The following is an 18,190-nucleotide window of genomic DNA, read 5'->3' on the forward strand; positions in this document are numbered from 1 at the left end:
TATACTTGATGCTGTCTTTGGGGCACAGATGATTATGGGTACACATTTACTGGTAATAGTTCCTCATGAGGACTGTATGTAGAATCAGGATGTGCACCCTCTCCTAAATTATGCCCAAGTTTTTACTGTGAGGGAAACAGAGGGAGGATTCACTCGGATTCCTTATTACTGTGTTTCCCAGGCAGCTGGGAGGAACTGTGTTTCTATGGATACTATGGAGGGCAAAAATTCTGCAATTGTGCAATAGATAGTATAGTAGTACAGATAGTAACAGTGTAGGGTAAGAACTCGGATACACTGCAGCTGACTTGCATTATCGTAGGATCTTTTAGGTTGGAAAAGACCTGGAAGATCATAGTGTCCAGCCATTAACCCGTAATGGCTCCTTAAAGAAATAATACTTCTCTGTTTTAATATGCATTTTTACCTAGATATGATAGCATTCTCTGGACACTTAGGGAAAACTGCTTTATTTTTAAAACTGTGCAGAAGAATTCTTTTCTTAATTCTTTCTTTTTAAAAGGAGAGTAGTGAAACCCTAGAATAAGGGGCTCAGTTACTCATACTTTAGACTGTGAAATAGAATTGCTACTTCTGAAGTACTGGCAAGAAGTCAGTTACATGGCAAGAATGTCTCTGCAACTTGCTCTGTAATTCAGCCTGTGTTATTTTTTAGCAATTTTACAATACTTAATTTTATGATTTTTTTTGTTTTTATTGCTAAACACTGTAGCAACCTCAAATGTTGCATGTCTTTAGAACATTTGCATGTTAAACTGTGTCTTTATTCTTATGTAGAGTTCTAACAACATAGGATGTTATGAAATGCTTTGCATACAAGTTGGTCATTATTGAGATATACTACAGTGTCTTTTGGGCTGTTCTGTACTGTTGCATTTTCAGTGCTCAGGAGTGAAGTGAACAGGTACCACCACTGAAACTTATGTTGCAACGTGGCAACGCTTCCAGAGTTTCTCCTTATCCTTGTTATTCTGATTTGTGTTGCAGAGTAGGGATAAACAGATAACTGGTTACTCAATAACTCTTTGAGTACCATCTACTAGTTTGGGTTTTCCCCACTATTAGCCTGCTATGAGTTAAAATCAGAACATGGACCATGTTTTTGTTGTCCATTAGTGATTAAAATTGTACAACTTCAGGGAACGTGAGCAACTAAAGACTTTCTTGGTTCTCCTTTTTTGAGAGATAGCTGGCAGGTTTTTTGAAGACCTTTTGTGTCTATGGCAGCAGTGGTCTGATCTGTTTAATAAATTGGTATAAAAAGTAGATAACATAGCTATTTAGCATCTTTGGGAGGTACAGATAAGACTTATGTGAGAAGTTTCAGATGCTTTTCTTTTAAATCCCAGTGTCATCTTCATAAATACAACAAGATTTATTTTTAGTGACCTCTTAAGAATTTTACATCTCATTTTCAGTTCGAATACATAAAACCCTTTCTTATATATTGACATTTTATTTAGTGTTCATATATAACAGGCTTCACTTATTTCCTCTTAAGTTCTTTATATTTATTTTATTAACTTGGAATTGAAATATCTGCTTCTAAATGAGATGGCCATAAAAAGTGTTCAGTAAGTAATTAATTATTTATTCTTATCCTTTGGTTCTAGATACAAAGAAACCCTTAAAAATGTGTTTGCAAACCGTGAGGAAATCAGAAAAGAATACCTCAACATGGAAAAGAAACTAAAAGAAAACACACTGAAGAAATACTACCATAATCAATGTCATGAACAAATTCGACTGATGTGCTCTGAAGAAAAAGTAGAAAAGGTGAGTTTTCTGTAATGTACTGCAAGGTATCATCTCTTCATTTTGCTATATTCACGTGTATATTTTGCTTAAGTAATTATGCAGTGAGTTAATTTAATTAAAATGGGACACACTGATTATCACTTCTCTATGACTATTGCATTAGTAACCTAATTTTTGAGGTATTCAGCAGAGTGTAGTTGTCCTCTGAACAGAAAGAGTACCCTTTCCCTTGTTAGGACTTAGAATACTACCTCATTCGTATCCAGCTTGCTGGGTTTGAGCCTTTTGGTTACCAGATTTCAGCAAAACATGGGAAGAACTTGATCCTTGCAGATAGAGGATTTTCCTGTTGCCCAATATTTTATTTATTAGGGTTTTTCTAGGACACGTTCAGGAAAACAAAGCAGATAAAATTGCTTCTTCACTTTCATACTTGAGTAACTAGGGATTATTTGTTTATGTTACATAAAAATAAGGAAAAGAAATCTTTACATAGAGAGAGGATTTGGTAAACATAATCTGAAGGTTTTCCCCTCAAATGCTAATTTCTTTTTTTTTAATTCTTGTTTTTTTCAGGCCACTTGCAAGCGGGATCAAAGGCTTGCAGTACTTAATATCCACTCTGTGCACATGCAGAAGAAAAAAGAAGAGGAGGTCAAACATTTTGAGGAAAACACCAAATGGCTGCACCGTGTTGAAAACGAAATGCGTCTTCTGGGTCGAGATGGGTGTATTCCAAAGGTAAAATGCCTTTCACTTGGTCAGGGTTGGGGATGGGGAGGAGAATTGGAGAAAGGGTAAAACCTATGAGTTAAGAACAGTTTAATAATTGAAATAAAGTATGTGAGGATACAGAAAAAAAGGCGAAGATGTCTTTGGGCTTGCATAGGTGAGCATGTGCCTGTTGGATTCTTAATGCTGATTGCAGCACACCCACCACTGGTCAAAGGAATCTACAAAGCAATACTTATGCATGTGAAGAAAAATCAAACAGTTCATACTTTTCTGCCATAAAACTTCCTTATCATAATACAACTCCACTCCACATTTACTTTTCAATATTGGTTGAATTAATATTACTTTTTAGCTTAAATTTTAGTTTTTCCCTATCAGTTTGATGTGCAGTTGTTTGATTTTGGTTTTTTCTCCCCAATTCCCCAAAGGAACTTCGTCAAGATCTGCAGTATTGCCATTTAAACCTAGAAGTTCAGGACCTGAAAGCACAGATTAAGCACATGTTAGCTCTGGTGTCCCTTCAAGACCAGTATTATAAGCAAACAGAAAAGTAAGTATGGTTTCATGGCAGGTGTGATAAGACTTCATGTTCCAACACTTATAACTTCAGAAGACCTATTCAGAGAATTTAGTTTAAATTGAAACAGAAACAAGATTTATTTTTGTTTTCTGGGTAAGAATTGTGTTTACTTAAGCAAACTTGTCTTGCCTCTTGCTGTTTTACAGAGTCCTAAATACTTTGCTTCCAGTTCTTCGCAAGCAACACCTGACTTTGAAAGAAGCTGGGTTGACAAATGATTTAACTGAGACTGAGTTTGGGGAGGTTGAGCAGCTTATTCAAAGACAAAAATCAGTAGCTTGGGCTGACCAGACTGAAGAAAAGGATCAAAATCAAACCCATGAAGTAGACATGTCAGCTATCTTTGCATTCCCACAGCTTGTGAGCAGACCAAACACCCCGTGCCGTAAGTGTATAATTAATTTGTTCTCTGTTGGAAAAACCTGTAAATGTGTTCTGCAGAAGCCAGATGTCATCCATAAAGGCAGTGGATGCACACTTCTGCAAATATTGAAGCCAGATGTAAAATTGAGCCTCAGACTCTTTATAAATCATACACCATTCTTAATTGAACATAAAAAAGAAGTTAACTTTTTCAATGACTTTTTCATTCATACTGCAACAGATGACTCCATCCTCTCCTTCTTGTAACGTGCCCCATGTATCAATGTTTGTAGATCCTGTGAGTGCTATTAAGAGTTCCATTTAGATCTTTCAGATTACATTGATGGAAAAGGAATCATAGTGTCAGTCAGTTATAATTTTGTTGGACTGATTTGAAATGTTAAGCAAGTACTACAGGTTTGCACAATTTCTAGTGATAGCCTTGAGGGAGATGATATTTTGTATTAATTACAGGTTCACCTGGAATCAATTTAGTACAAAGTTTTATTGTATTTATTTTTCCAAGAATCAAAGCATTCACTATTTCTACCGTGGAATTGACTGTTTTGCTGTATCCTGGTGGCCCCATTTTTCCTCTGTAACTCTACATAGCTGGCATTTTCTCCTTTAGATGTAAAGTGAGTTGCCCTGGAGCATAGTCTGGGTGAAAAAAGGGATGAAAAATCCTTATGCAAGGTGCTGTTCTGGTGGATGACAAGCAAAATCTCAGCCTTTAGTGCAACTGCTGTGGGCCAGTGCTTGTCTTGTGCTCTGGATAGACAGCACACAACACACTGGGACTTTCTCATTAAAGCTGCTAATCCATAACATTGACAGACATCCATAAGTAACCAGGGAAAAACAGATAAATATTACTTCAGCTTCTCAAAAGCTGGTAGTCATAAAAGAGCATTGACCCCTGGAGAACTGTGAAACTAGTTCCCTCCTTTCTTTGGCTTTCTTCCTCTATACAGCTTGAGACTTATTTTGTCAAAACCGTTTATTGCCTCTGTTCTGATTAAGTGTATATGTGATTTTTGGCATGTGTTTGTGTCACTGTAGATGATGCCAGATAGTTGATACCCAGTGTCTCACTGTCTGTAACGTAAAGGTCAGATTGTGTTGAATGTCAGGCTGTTCTAGAGTTTTTTGGGGGTTTTTGCATGAGTGGCGTTTTCAGTTGATTTTTGGTTTGGATTGGGTTTTCTTTTTAGTGTGTGTTTATTTTTGTGTTTTCAGAAAGAAGGGAAAGAAAGTTTGCAGACTTGCATGCTTACATTTCTTATTCTGCCCATGCTAGTCAGGGATTCATTCAGCAAGGTTGAAAGTTGTTATTTATTTTATATCATAGGCATGTATTTTTACATACTGGCTTTTTTTGCTTTTGGGGAACTTTTTTTTTTTTTTTTTTTTGGCAGAATAGGTAGGGAGATGTACCCAAAGGCTAATCCAGAAGCTCTGTAACTAAGTATTGATTGTAGTGGCTCTGTTTTGTTATATGTGGGTTACCATTGTTGTGAATTTTAATTCCTGATACTAGTAAGCTTTGTTAGAGTTCTTGATTAATCTGCTTCTTCTCCACCTTTCTTGAAGTCCTGTGTTGCAAGAGGCCTGATCTGTTCTTACTGAAATTAACACTAAAATGAGTATTTATTTAAATTCTACACAAACTGTTAAGACGTGAACATTTCACTTCATTAAAATAATTAGATATTATTTGAGAGGTTGTCTTGAAAACCTTATGTGCAGGTATTCCAATTATTCTCTCTTTCTAAATATTATTGACTTGTATGTTCCCCTAAGTAAATAGACACTGTAGTTTTCAGTTAAGATGGACTTTCTTTGGCTGTAAATTGTGTATTTGCCTGAAGATGTCCGTGGAAATCTTTTTTTGGTACCGCGGTGATTTTTTTGTTTGCGTCTTTTTCTTTGGAAAAGGAAATAGGAGAGGTTACTTTCACTCCTTTCCCCCTAATTAGATGAGGTATAAAACATGGCAGAAACAACTCCCTGAAATTTTGTAACCTTTAAGGGAAGGTTACCTAAAATATTATTGGTGTTGATACAGTCGTATCAATGCATCTTGGAAGTTGTGGTGGAAAAAAGTAATCCACTTATCAGTGCTTTAAATTTTTTTCTGTTCAGCACAAGACAAATGTAATTAAATAGCTCCTCTTCAATTGTGTGTTTGAATTTATATTTAAAATACATTGAACTATTAAATGATATTGTCATGGAAATTAATTTCTAAAAAAAAACCATAAATCAGAAAAATTACATTAACATGGGGAAATACGAAGTAATACGAGGGCAGCATCCTGATCAGAAATAGGAAGGATGTAGTAATTTCTCTTTTCCTTTAAAATGAAATAAATTATTCAGGAATCCAATTCCTGCTTCCTAAAGTCATTTCAGAAGTATGCTTAGCAAATGTTAGCAAGAGCTGACCTAAGAACTTAATGAACAAATAAAAAGGAAGATTTATACATATCCCCTTGCACCTCTGGTGCATTGATATTTTATTATTTATAATTTGTTCAAGATATTGGGAAGGAAGTAGTGTTTTGCTCCAAGATTGTTTAAAAAAAAATAAAAAAGAAAATAATCAAAAAACCACAGTGGTCATTATTCCTTGTATAAAAATCCATATTTCAAATTTAACATTTTTTCATGGACCTTCATCTTATCAGCAGGAAAGAGCAATGCACTTCAGTTTTTGTGACTTGGTTCTTATTTTTCATGGTCTAAGTTGAGAGCAGTAATTTTTTTTTAAATCTCCCATTTAATATATGTTGCCTTGTGTTAGTGTCTCGAAGTATCTTTTCTAAATTTTGGGGGAGAGGATACAAAAGTTAATTGGTGGCAATGTAATGTTTCATGTGAAAGTTGAGCATCTAGATTGAGGAAGGGAGTGTCTACTAGTAACAAATGTGATGTATTACTTTTGAACACATTTGGAAGACTATTTTTTTTTTTTTTGAGGTAAAATCCCTCTGCAAAAATGAGATGGTACTCGTGTAGAAAATACTAAGCCTTACAAGGAAAATATTTGTTCCTCTTCACTGTAAGCTTATGAAATAAATAATTGCATCTCTTTTGTTAAACTTGGTAGTATCTAGGGATATATGTAGTACATGTGCCTTATTCATAACTGGAAGTTCCAGTCACTAACAAACTACAAGTTCCTGTTTAGTTGCTGTGTGTTTAAATTGGTAGTGATTCAAAAACCATCTGTATTTAAATTCAACCAGTGCTGAATTGTGGGTGTTGCAGAACATGGGGCAGTAATCATTGCAGGAACTTTTTTAATGGCACTAAACTTTTGCCTGCAGCTCTTTGAGAGAACCATGACAATGTTCAAATGCAAATGAATTGTCATTGAGTGTTTTCACATAAAATTTAAAATGCTTTAAGTCACATAAATAACTTTTGTGATTATAAGCACCGCTTCCAAAAGGCCAAAGCTGCTAAATCATTTCTGCAGAGTAGGAAAAGCTGTGAAAGCAGGGCCTTAACTTCTTCTGTGTTCCTTTGGAATTAACTACATTGCACTAGCTGATTCTGAAGAAGGAAGTTAAACTAGTAGTTGATGTGGAAAAAGAACCTAAAAAGAGTAAAGAGAAGGATAGCAAAGGTAAAAGGTTTTTATTCTAGGTTTTGTTACAAGTCTTCAACAAAAATACGTTCTTGAAATATATTCTAAATGTTCTTACTTTATTGTATAAAGTGGTTTTCATATTACCTTATTAAGATCCTTCTATCTATTAGGAGTTTCAAAATAGCAAAGAATTTGAGCTGATTCACAGTAATGCCTAAATCTTTGTTTCTAATGAAGATTTCTTCATTGGAAAGAGTCTCCTATATATTAAATAATATAAAGTCACAGTGGGGGAGGAAAAGATCAAGGTGCTCTCTGACCATCATTCAACATCTGTTTCTATGTCCAAGATATCAAGGTAGTCCATCCTTGTGCTTAAAAACTCTTGATTTCAAGTGAAAGCTAATTAAAGTTCATATGCTTTGCCAAAGCACATGACAGGAGTTGACCACCTCCTATTTTGTTTTTCCTTTAAACTTTAAAACCTTTAAACACCTTCTGTAAAATTCTGATTTAATTATAAATTAGAGTTTTGGTTTTTTTTGTAGAGAAAATGTTAGTTTTCCCATATCTCTTTTTTTACAAATATGTCAAAAGTTTAGATTAAACTTGTGTATGCTTCATGTAACCATAAATGTGCAGTCTTATGAACAGTTTAACTGTTTGTATCAAGGAAAACACAGGCTATGAAAACAAGTTCATTTAAAAATGTATTCAGGTGCCCATTCTTGAGTGTTTATTAATGGACAGCCACACAGTATTCAGAGTGTGGACTGATGGGTGGAAAGCTCTGACTGGTATTTGCAAGTATTTCTGTGAATGGGAAAGTTCTTGGCATTGTTTCAGGCATCCCATTTCCAGAAGCCTTACTGTACATTACCATTGAGAGACTGGAATTGATTTATAGGAAAGTAAAAAAGAAAAGACAAGGCATTCATTGCCTCCCCTTGTCACAAACATCCGAAAGTAAAGTCAATTTTCTACTTGGTATGGCAGGAAAAATTGGGGTGTAATTGTACATAGTAAAAGACTTGATTAAAAGTAGAAGTGTGTGTCTTGTATATAGGAAAGAGAAGCCTTTTCACATTGTCTTATATGACTTCTAAGTATTTTTTCTCATGCTGAGTAAAATAGTCCCAGATCACTGGGACTCACAAGAATGCAGCCTGCATTTTAGCCTTTTTCAGTTCACAGCTCTTGCCTGTGAACCTGTAGTGAAATTGGTCATCCCAGTGATGCTTTTGAGTATGAATATTAAATAATTGAAATGCATTGACCAGACCTCATTTGCAATTTGGAATTCCATGAGTCAGTTGTTAAAAGAATGAAAATGTATGATTAGTATTGTAATTGGATCAATCAGTGGTAGCCTAGAAATGTTTATTGAAATGAATACATTAATATTTGATATCACTTTAGCAGAACAACCTGGTAGACTTAATTTAGCACAGTTTCCAGACATAATCCCCTTATGCATGTTATTAGCATGAGTTCTAGAAGAAGAGAAGTCTTGGCCGTTATTTTGCCCCTAATGTCAATTAGCACTAACTCAATTCATGAGTTGTTTTGTCATGAGCTCTGCTCACTTTTGCTGTGACTCATGTTTCACAGATAGTGCGTTCTGCTTTTTGTATTAACACACAGGGCTGTAGATATCTAATATTGCTGTGTTTCTTGTCCAATAAATCAGTACTTCTGAGCAGTCTTTTAGGACAGATGATGTGGCAAACTAAGGGCCAAAACCACCTCATATCATTTGGTGGGGGTGATTGGTTAGTGGAGGATGGCTTTTGCTTTTGATTTCTGAGTAAACCTCTTAAGAAAAATTATACCTTAAAGAATTCTGACAATTATCTTATATAAACATCAGCCTGAAATTAAAGATCAGCAAATAACACGATCTCTTACCCGAAATATATTTGGCATAATGCTTAGTTTTAAAGAGAAGCATTGTAGCTGAAAGCACTATCTAAGGAAATATAACTTCTAAATTTTTCTTTTAAGCAACTCCATCAGGTTAACTGCTGATGTTTTTTAAAGTATATGGTGATTCATTTTTGTGTATGAAATAAAAAATAATATTACTGAATCATGATGATCATTATGATGCAAAAGATTGAACTGGCTGTAAAACTGTGAAGCAAATATAAACCATAAATGTAATTATTTATATTATGGAACAGGTTTGGAGATTTTCTGTAGAGTTGGAGTATGTTGTTTATCTATCAGTAGGAAAATAATGACAGCACTTAATGATTACCATTAGACATCCATTCAGGAACTATTTAGATTTGTTCTTTAAGGAAATACAAATAGCCCTACTTGGTCCACCACTGTATCATCTTCAGTACCATATATTTAGCACTTTATGGGAGTAGTGCTTTTGTGGAACCTTTTGTTGTCTGAGCTCATTTTATTTAGGCTTCTCAATGGTAATTTTTAAAAGAATTTGCAAAAAAATTAGCAACTAGCTTCAAGATCTTGCTTCCTTCATAAGAAAACACTGGCAATCCCTTATATTCAAAATAAAGAAATGTTTTTCTAGCTGTATTTTAGTTTGCCTTTAGATCATAACTGTTTGGAGCCATATACTGTGTAACAAGAAGTTAAACAAGAATTGGAATTTTGGGGTTGGTTTTGTCACATCATGTTTGGTTTATGTTGTTTAGTGAAACCAAGTTAAATATGAGGTTGCTGGTGATGTTTGTTTACTGTGTTAGGACCAACCTAATATTCTCACAAAAAGCAATGGGAAGGGACATTTCTTAAATATTTTATATGCTTTCCAAATTTCTAGAAATAAAATGGTTTTAAAAATGGGTGTTGGTTCTTAGTAACAGCTTATATTTGTCCTATACAGAATTGCTGTAACTAGTTATTAATTTACTTGTATTACAGTATGAAATGCCATTCACTGTGATGCAATTCATCAAATTATTTATATTGGCAGTACTTTTCTGTTCTTTACGTATTTAGTTCATGATTTAAATGCTTGCATTTACAGTTAATTTAAAAATGCTTCCAATATTTAGACCTGGAGAAGCTTCTAAGACTTGGCACTCCCACCAAAATGTTTCTCCATCAGACTTCCTTCTAGTAACTTTAGGACATTAGCAAAACCTCAGTGTCTTACAGTAAGCAAACTTTCTGAAACTGAAACCTCCCCGTCCTAATGTAACAACAGCCTAATAGAATTCTAACCATTATTTTTCCCGAAACACACATTCAGATGCATATAAGCAGGAGGAAAACCTAATAAATGAATATTTTAAATGTGTCCTGAGGCGTTTAATGGATAGTTATTTCGAACACTAGATCAGATGAAGCTTATTCTTGTATTTAAGACTATGAGCTGTCAAAAGTCTTTTAAAAAAAGGTTTTGCCTTCAATTTTTGGTTGTGATAACTAGAAATTATTTTTTTTTTCAAAGATGTTTTAGTCTTTTACACTGAAGAATGTATTGTACTCATTAAAACAATTAAAAAGCAAGCACATTAATGAAGCATAGCATTGTTGATAGTGTCAGAGAGCACATATTTTAAAATGTTTATAAATAAGTTTCTTGCTTGCTACTAACAAAGTCCTACCAAGTTTTGGAGAAATCTGTCTTCATCACAGTGGGCTTATGTTATTTTAGGGAGAGGTAAAGATTTATTGGGAAACACACAGGCCCTGTTTTACTACCCTTTCCATTCCACTGCTCATGGGGAATATCCTGAATTAGCTTAGTGTTTAGATTACAATCAAGCTACTGTGTCCCAGCAACCTTCTGCATTTCCTCTGGTAAATGCTGACCATGGATTAGACAAGATATTAGAAAATAACATATTTTGCATTTTATGAGAAAGAAACCTTGTACATACGTGAGGTGAATTGTACATAGGCACACACATACACAAATTCACAATTCAGTTATTTCATGTCAGGTCGTCCTCTTGGGCCTGAGTCTTCCATGTATGTGTTTCTTCAAAGTGAAAGCAGCATAATAGAATTGTAATTGTTCATGTAATTGTCCAGATGTCTTTTCTCATAAACAGTTTCTCTTAAATTAACCTGCCTTTCTTGCTTCTGCACTGTTGGATAAGGTGTTACATATTTGTTGAACCATGGTGGTTTAAACATTGTTCACTCTGAAACTGAGCCCTTGCGTGAGGAATAAATGTTTGCTTTTCTTTGCAATGGTGTTGTCATTGAATTAAGTTCTGGCAACACAGAATAGATTTGTGACCTATATATTAGCATCTAATTTACTTGTTACTTGTACACACTTTGATACTACCTGTTCCCTCCTCCTAGAACATGTCTGGGTCTCATTGTAGTCTTTAAATCCTTTGCTCTCTCCTTATAACCCTATTTTGTATCTTCTGATTGAGCATAATCTCATAGCTGGGCATGAGGAATCCATCCTATGGCGTGTCTGGTACCAAAGGGTGTAGGTGCTGGGATCATCCTTCATCACCTTTCCTTCAAAGAGGATCTTGTTTGGGTCTTTTCCATAAGATATCTGATTTCTTGGGGAACTGGCATTCTTAAAGCATCTTGGCAAATTGAGTTGCAACTGAGCAATGAGGTTAAAATTAAATGGGGGCTGAGAAGTGGTAAACAGAGAAAAGGCTACAATCATTTAAGCCTTGTTTTCTGTAAGAAATCAAACTTGTGGAGGTAGAATAATGCAATACATACGTGTTTCTAATCAATCTTCCTCCTCTTCAAAGGACTTTTTTGGAACAGCTAAAATGCCCTAAGTGCTAACACATGAGAGAGAACTATAGAAGCATTCAGACTGAGGAGTTCAAAATAACTTTCTTACTCTGAGGCAAAAATAAAATGAAATTTTAGAAGAAATAAATATTTATCATCACTGCTGTAGGAATACCATAGCTAATTCCTGAGTAACTTGCAGCAATTTAAAAAGCAGGAGTTCTTTTTGCAGTTTAGTTGCTTATAGGCATGTAGTAGGCAATGCAGAAAAGAGAAGTATGAAGTTGTGGCTGCCAGCTGAAGTGGAGCCAATCCATAGGCATTTTAAGGATACTAGGCTTCACTTCTTAAATTTGCACTGGAAGTTAAATATAGAAGCACTTGGGGTTTTGACAACCCTCTCCTGCTCTTGATTTATTTTTTAAAAAAATTCCTTAATTTTTTGTTTTTAACTGTGTAAGTCACCACTTGCCTAACTATATGAACAGTGGGCTGTGTCTTAAAATGACTCTCCTTTACTGAAAACTTGAATTAAAAAAGGCCATTTCTGTCTTACTTTGGACATTACCTTTACTACCACCTGCTTGAAAATAGAAATATTATAACATTTCAAGAAAAATTATTTAAATCAAGATGAATGAGAATGGCCAGTTACTGCTACATTGCTTGCTTTATTTTTGAGGGCATGGGGAGGTGTTAAAGAGCTTTGCTCCACACAATTGATGTATTAGGATGGCAGAATCCAAGTGACTTCTTTGTTTTCCCTTTTCCAAAACCCTACATTCTCTTTTGCAATGTCAGAGAATTTTGTCCCTCTTAAGTGGTTCTATGTCCTTCCTTTTACAAGAACCTCTCATTATTCTGCATGGTACCTGCTGAGATAAAAATGGCTGTGATCAGAAGTCAGCTTAGATTACTGTGATTGTACCATCTTAAAATATGAGTTTTATCATGATAATGTGAGCATTTTCAAGACTCTTACTATTCCATTCCCTCTTGTCGTGTGTCATATCTTCCTTGTGATTATTTATGTTATCTCTGGAATTAACTACACCAACCTATGCATATTTATAATACTTTGAGTGTCACAGAACAAACACCATCTAGACCATGCTGCAATAGAAATAATTTCATTTGTATCATCAAACTAATATGTAAATGAAATAGTGTTTGTAATAATTTCAGCTAAGTTTTCTAATAACTTCTGTCTCGGTAGGGAAGAGGAGGGAAAAAGCAAGATCTGAGCAGTAGGTATAGGTCGGTGTGGTAACCATTGTTACTTGTGTTTCACAGGTACCTCTTGTACCTGTACACCATCGCAGGAAATGACTAAAAATACACCAAAAGCATTAGAATATACAGACCCACCACAGAAAAGAACGAGGAGGAAGCTAATGGACTCTCCAGTAGCAGCTCAAAGTCCAGCTGCATCCAAGCCATCCAGTCTGCAGCACCTGGAGGATTCTCTCGCCAAGGAAGTCCACCCCATAGTGTACACCCCGGAATCTTGCCGAAAGCCAGCACAGAGCTGTTGCACAGAGGCTGTGGTAAAGAAGGCTCTGCACCTTGCAGGCCTCAAGGATGTCAGTGCCCAAGGCACAGATACACCAGTGCAAAAGGCCAGTGTTATGGACACGACACAGGATGTGATCCCCGAGTGCAGCGAAGCCATCATGAACTCAACAATAATCCTCTACGAAGGCACAGACGAAACAACTGAAACGCCCGCGTACTCACCCGTGAAGGAGTCACAGCCCTGCAGCAGCAGCATTGTGCAAAGGTATTTTCCTCGTATGGGGGCAAGAAATATTACCAAATAATTTAATCCTGTGCATCTTTACAGCTGGGTTTTTCCATTTGTGTCCGTTTTATTTGTAAATGCAGCGTTTTGAAAATCAAACCCTCGGTTTTGACCAATATCCGATTCAATTCTGCCATTATTCGAAAACGGTGGTGTGTTAGTGACAACAGATAAAGTTGGAAGCTCATCCTATTTTATAAGATAGGTATTGAAAAGAAATAGAGCGCTTTTGAAATTGGTTGTGATGCTCCAGGCAAGCTGCTTCCTCTCAGCCTTATGTTTCTAGTCTGTAAAATGGACATTTAACCTCTCCACACTGAGAGATGCCATGCTTGTGTGAAGTCTGCAAAGCTGCCTCGAGTAATATCAGTGAAATGAGTTTTGGTTTCCAGCTCAGCATATATTTACAGTTAAGAACAAATTCACTTTTACTAAGAATGTGTTCTACAAAAGCATAATTCTTTTATGGTCTCAAGTTGTGCCAGGGGAGGTTTAGGTTAGATATTAGAATTTCTTTACAGAGAGGGTGGTCAGACATTGGAATGGGCTGCCCAGGGAAGCAGTAGATTCTCCATGCCTGGAGATGTTTAAAAAGAGACTGGATGTGGCACTTAGTGCCATGGTCTAGTAACCACAGTGGTAGTGGATCAATGGTTGGACTTGATGATCTCAGAAGTCCCTTCCAGCCCAGCTGATTCTATGGTTCTGTGATTTCAGGCTTGATCTCGCTTCCTTAAAAAACAAAAATTCTGCATCAGCATTTGAGAAACCCTCATATATGGCAATGACTTCTGCTGCTCAGAGAAAAAGGAAGGTATTAAGGTAAGATTAAACGAACTCTTCTATACAAGATGAGTTTGTATTCACTTGTGTTCTTACTTCGGTTTCAGTATGACATTTCAAATCTGAAAACATCTTCTACAAGTCATCTGAACATGCAGATGACGTGTTCTGATTCAAAGACATTTGAATTCAATTCAATTTTCTTTATTTTTCCTGGCAAGTTCAGTACATTTTCTTTTATTTTTTTTTTTTTTAACCCTTGATTTAGGAACTTCTGTTTTAATAGTGATAAACTACTATGTCTTGTGTACCTGCTGCCTACTCAAAATAGAAAGGTGACACATAATTCTGAAAAGAGAAATTCCATCATCAATTAAATCTCTGATTTGTTTGAAAATGTTCTGCCTTTGCTGGAACACATTAGAAAATACCAAAAGGTCTTTATATGATCCAGCCATCATTGCACATTAAAACAAAATAAGCCTTTTTCTTTTTTTTTACTATATATAATATGTATGCAACACTTGAAAAGTATAAGGAATGAACCTTACTATCAGTTTGCACTGTTATTGTACTTTAACAATGTGTGAAAAGAAAAAGAATTATTACCATATAGGAAAAATTGATCCATGGAACAGAAAGCAGAGGAAAAAAAATATATGACAATACTTATTTGGTCAGCTTTTTTTTTTTTTTCCCAGTAATTAATTTTCAGTCTCAAATACTGTGGCTTTGTTCTTGTGGTCTGCTCTAGGAAAAACTTCCATATCATCACATCTGTTTTATGACCCTGAAAGAGGCTTGTTAGTAGGAACAGCAGAAAAGCTGAAACTGAATAGACACTAAGTAGAATTGTATTTTTGTGGGTTTTCTGCTTGGGGTTTTTTGTGGGTTTTTTTTAATTTATTTAAAACCTGATTAGCTACGAGGTCAGTACTGATGAAACAGCTTTTTGCATTTTTTTCTTTCCTATTTTCTATTTCCAAAAGCAAAAATTGACACAACCTTTTTTTAAAATCATGTTATGAGTTGTCAGACAGTGAGTGGAGCTACCACCACGTGAGTCTGATGAATAATATTTCAGGACTGTAGGAACAAGTTCTATAGAGAGGTCACAGGATGTGGAAGAAACTTTTTTTAAATTATCAACTTTGAGACAGAGAATCTTCCTAGAAGATCACAAATCCACCTGGTCCAGTTTCATGTTGCTGTTCTAATTGTTATCAAATACTGTTCTAAGCTGTTTTGCTTGGATGAGAAATAAACTGTATTGCTCTAGAATGAGAAAAGAGGCACTGCTCATACTTCCTATTTTTCAAATAGCTCATTATGAATTTAGCAGAATAAATCACGTGCTCTCTGAAACCAAGCTAGTTTTTTCTAGATTCCTTTAGGGAGAGGTATTGGAACTTTTGGAGCCTGATTTCTCTAGTCCTAAGGTAAAAGTTCCAAGACAAACTTTTGGACTACTCTTTTTGTAATAACTATGTAATGATTTCAAGCCATACAGATGCTTATTTCTTCCCAGAAGACTAGTTCTTTCTGTTCATCTTGTTTCTTCTGTGTCTCAAGCACGTATTTCTCAGTTCTGAAGTTAGAATACCACTACAGGAAAATCCCACAACTTTTTATTCCTTTTATAGGGATTATTTCTTCTGCTTCAGACTGTAAATTGTCTGTAAACCAAAATTATTTATGGTTTTGTCTAGTGGTTGGTGATGAAGCAAAGGAATGAAAACTTATTTGTGAAGGAGGGAAGGAATATGCTCTTATTTTTCAGATAGAGCCTCCTTTCCTTTCTCTTCTTTACTTTTTCCCCGTTTTCTCTCCAATGCTGTCCCTGTTTGAAGTGGTTCATGAAGTGGTTCACTCATTCAGCTCCTATCACATTAGAATAAAAATGTAAATTTCAGACATATTGTCTACCTTAGAAATATAATTTCAAACAGTCATATTTTGAGGATAATGGATAAGAAAAAAGTCAGTCGTAATAGAGACTACTTTACCAAATCACATTAAATCCTTATTGGCATAAGTTCTCTTCAAGAAGTAAATCATGAATAGATTTTTAGGACTGGCACAAGGCAAATCTTAGTCTTTGCTGCTTGCTGTATATTTTCATTTAGGCAGGAAATTATTATTAAGAAAGTTAGTGTAACTTAGGGGACTATAAAGTGGTGATAATACAATATTTATTTTGAGAATAGGAAAAGCATAGAAACTTGGGACGTAAATACAATTAGCTTGTTTATGAGGCTGTCTTGTAGAGTGGAACTGAGGAAGTTAGTGAGGCAATTGCAAAAGGGTGAGATCAGATAGGTTCATAATTTTTACTGTAGGCCTTAAGTCCATCACATAAAAGGCTTTAAAATATAGAGGTTTTGTCTTAATGAATTTGAAGCTATAACAGCTTTCTTGCAGCTTAGCTAAAAAGTATTGTCTGCCATGAAGCCACCCCCTCCAACTGTGTTGGAGGCTATGGAAAAATTATTGTAGCAATAAAAAAATGTGATTTGTTCCATAAACACAGCTTGGTCATTTCAAGGATTTTGTAACACGCCTGAAGATTATTTCTTACTATAATTTATGTGTGGTGACCACCAAACTGGTTTCTGTGATTTCCAAAAAAAACTGTGGCATATTGTTCTGCATTTTGACATTTAATTGGCAACGTTAGTTCTTATTTTCACAGTCTGAAACGTTCTTGTAACTTTTTAAAGAGGGAAAAGAGGAATAATATCCCTAGATATGCACAATAAATTAGTTTCTTCTTAGCGTTCTGTTACGATTGGATAATATCACTTAAAGTGTTTCTGCATGGCAAGGCCTAAACTGCTGTAATACAGGTTAATTACTGTACTGAAAGGAAACTCTCTGCTGGCTCCTTTTGCAGTTCCACATCCAACACGGTGTCGGGCGGCCTGCAGGACCCCGTGGCTGCGAAACGCGTCCGACAGGACGTCCTGTTGGGCCAGGCAGCTCTGCGAGTGCCCCAAGGCTCTGGTAGGTGTCAAAACTTGAGCGTGTGACGCTGCACTGGTAGCTGTTTGTTTGTTTAGGAGGTGCAAAATCAGGGTGGCTGCTCAAGGGTTTGTTAATTCGACAGCACACGTGTCGCTGTGTTAGCGCACGAAGCCATGGGTTTGAATGGTGTGTCCATTAAAAACAAACATCTCAATGTCTAACCCGGTTATCTAAGTTGATATCTAAGCAAAATTCAATATTGCTACGAGGTTGTTGGGGAAAACCAACCCTAAAATCGTTTGTGTACTTGTTGAGAAATTCGGTGAACTTTGTTAGCAGTTTTGTCTTTGCACGAGTGTGGTTCATCAAGAAGTAAAATCCTCTAATAATTACCGTACCTGTTTTTAATTACTTGCTTTGTTTTACAACACCACACTGATTTGTTTTAACAGGTACAGGTTTTTTCAGAGGTCTGTTGCTTAAAATTTGGGGCTATTTTGGGCAAAAACAATAACTGAGGAAAAAAATTATTTTAAAGCAGCATATAGGAATTATTTTACCTGTAATATATTGCTGATAAAAACACTGGCAGGTTGTATTCTGTGGAAGTCTGCTACAATTACATGGCCTCTCTCTGGGAGAACTGTAACAAAATGTGGAAGTTACAAATACTTTTTTCAGACCACGTTCACAAATGTCTTTTGTTCACAATTTTATAAAAACCTCTGCCTTTTCTAGTGCTTGGCACCTGCAGCAGATTTTAATGCACTAAATCCTTACAATTTTCATTTCATCTCTACCCAGCTGACTCCTGTCTCTATCTTCAGAAATACACTTAATGATCTTATTGGGCTGTTAAGAGGAGATCCAAGACAGTTTAAAGTTT

The 18,190-nt window shown here is 35.6% G+C and overlaps 1 protein-coding gene across 2 annotated transcripts in view; it reads left to right on the forward strand.

Moving 5' to 3' along the window:
* The window catches only part of KIF18A (kinesin family member 18A), a 32,024-nt gene that overhangs the window by 12,420 nt on the left and 1,414 nt on the right, over positions 1–18,190 (forward strand). For both annotated transcript variants that reach the window (XM_027735715.2, XM_027735714.2), the window contains exons 10-16: positions 1,635–1,797; positions 2,356–2,520; positions 2,943–3,064; positions 3,241–3,479; positions 13,050–13,536; positions 14,275–14,379; positions 17,234–17,343. In XM_027735715.2, the coding sequence (XP_027591516.1) occupies positions 1,635–1,797; positions 2,356–2,520; positions 2,943–3,064; positions 3,241–3,479; positions 13,050–13,536; positions 14,275–14,379; positions 17,234–17,343 (1,391 nt within the window). The remainder of the gene's footprint in view (positions 1–1,634; positions 1,798–2,355; positions 2,521–2,942; positions 3,065–3,240; positions 3,480–13,049; positions 13,537–14,274; positions 14,380–17,233; positions 17,344–18,190) is intronic.

Source organism: Pipra filicauda, unplaced genomic scaffold (assembly GCF_003945595.2).
Source record: "Pipra filicauda isolate LSUMZ 115617 unplaced genomic scaffold, ASM394559v2 scaffold82_size2718185_pilon, whole genome shotgun sequence".
Classification (NCBI taxonomy): Eukaryota; Metazoa; Chordata; class Aves; order Passeriformes; family Pipridae; genus Pipra; species Pipra filicauda.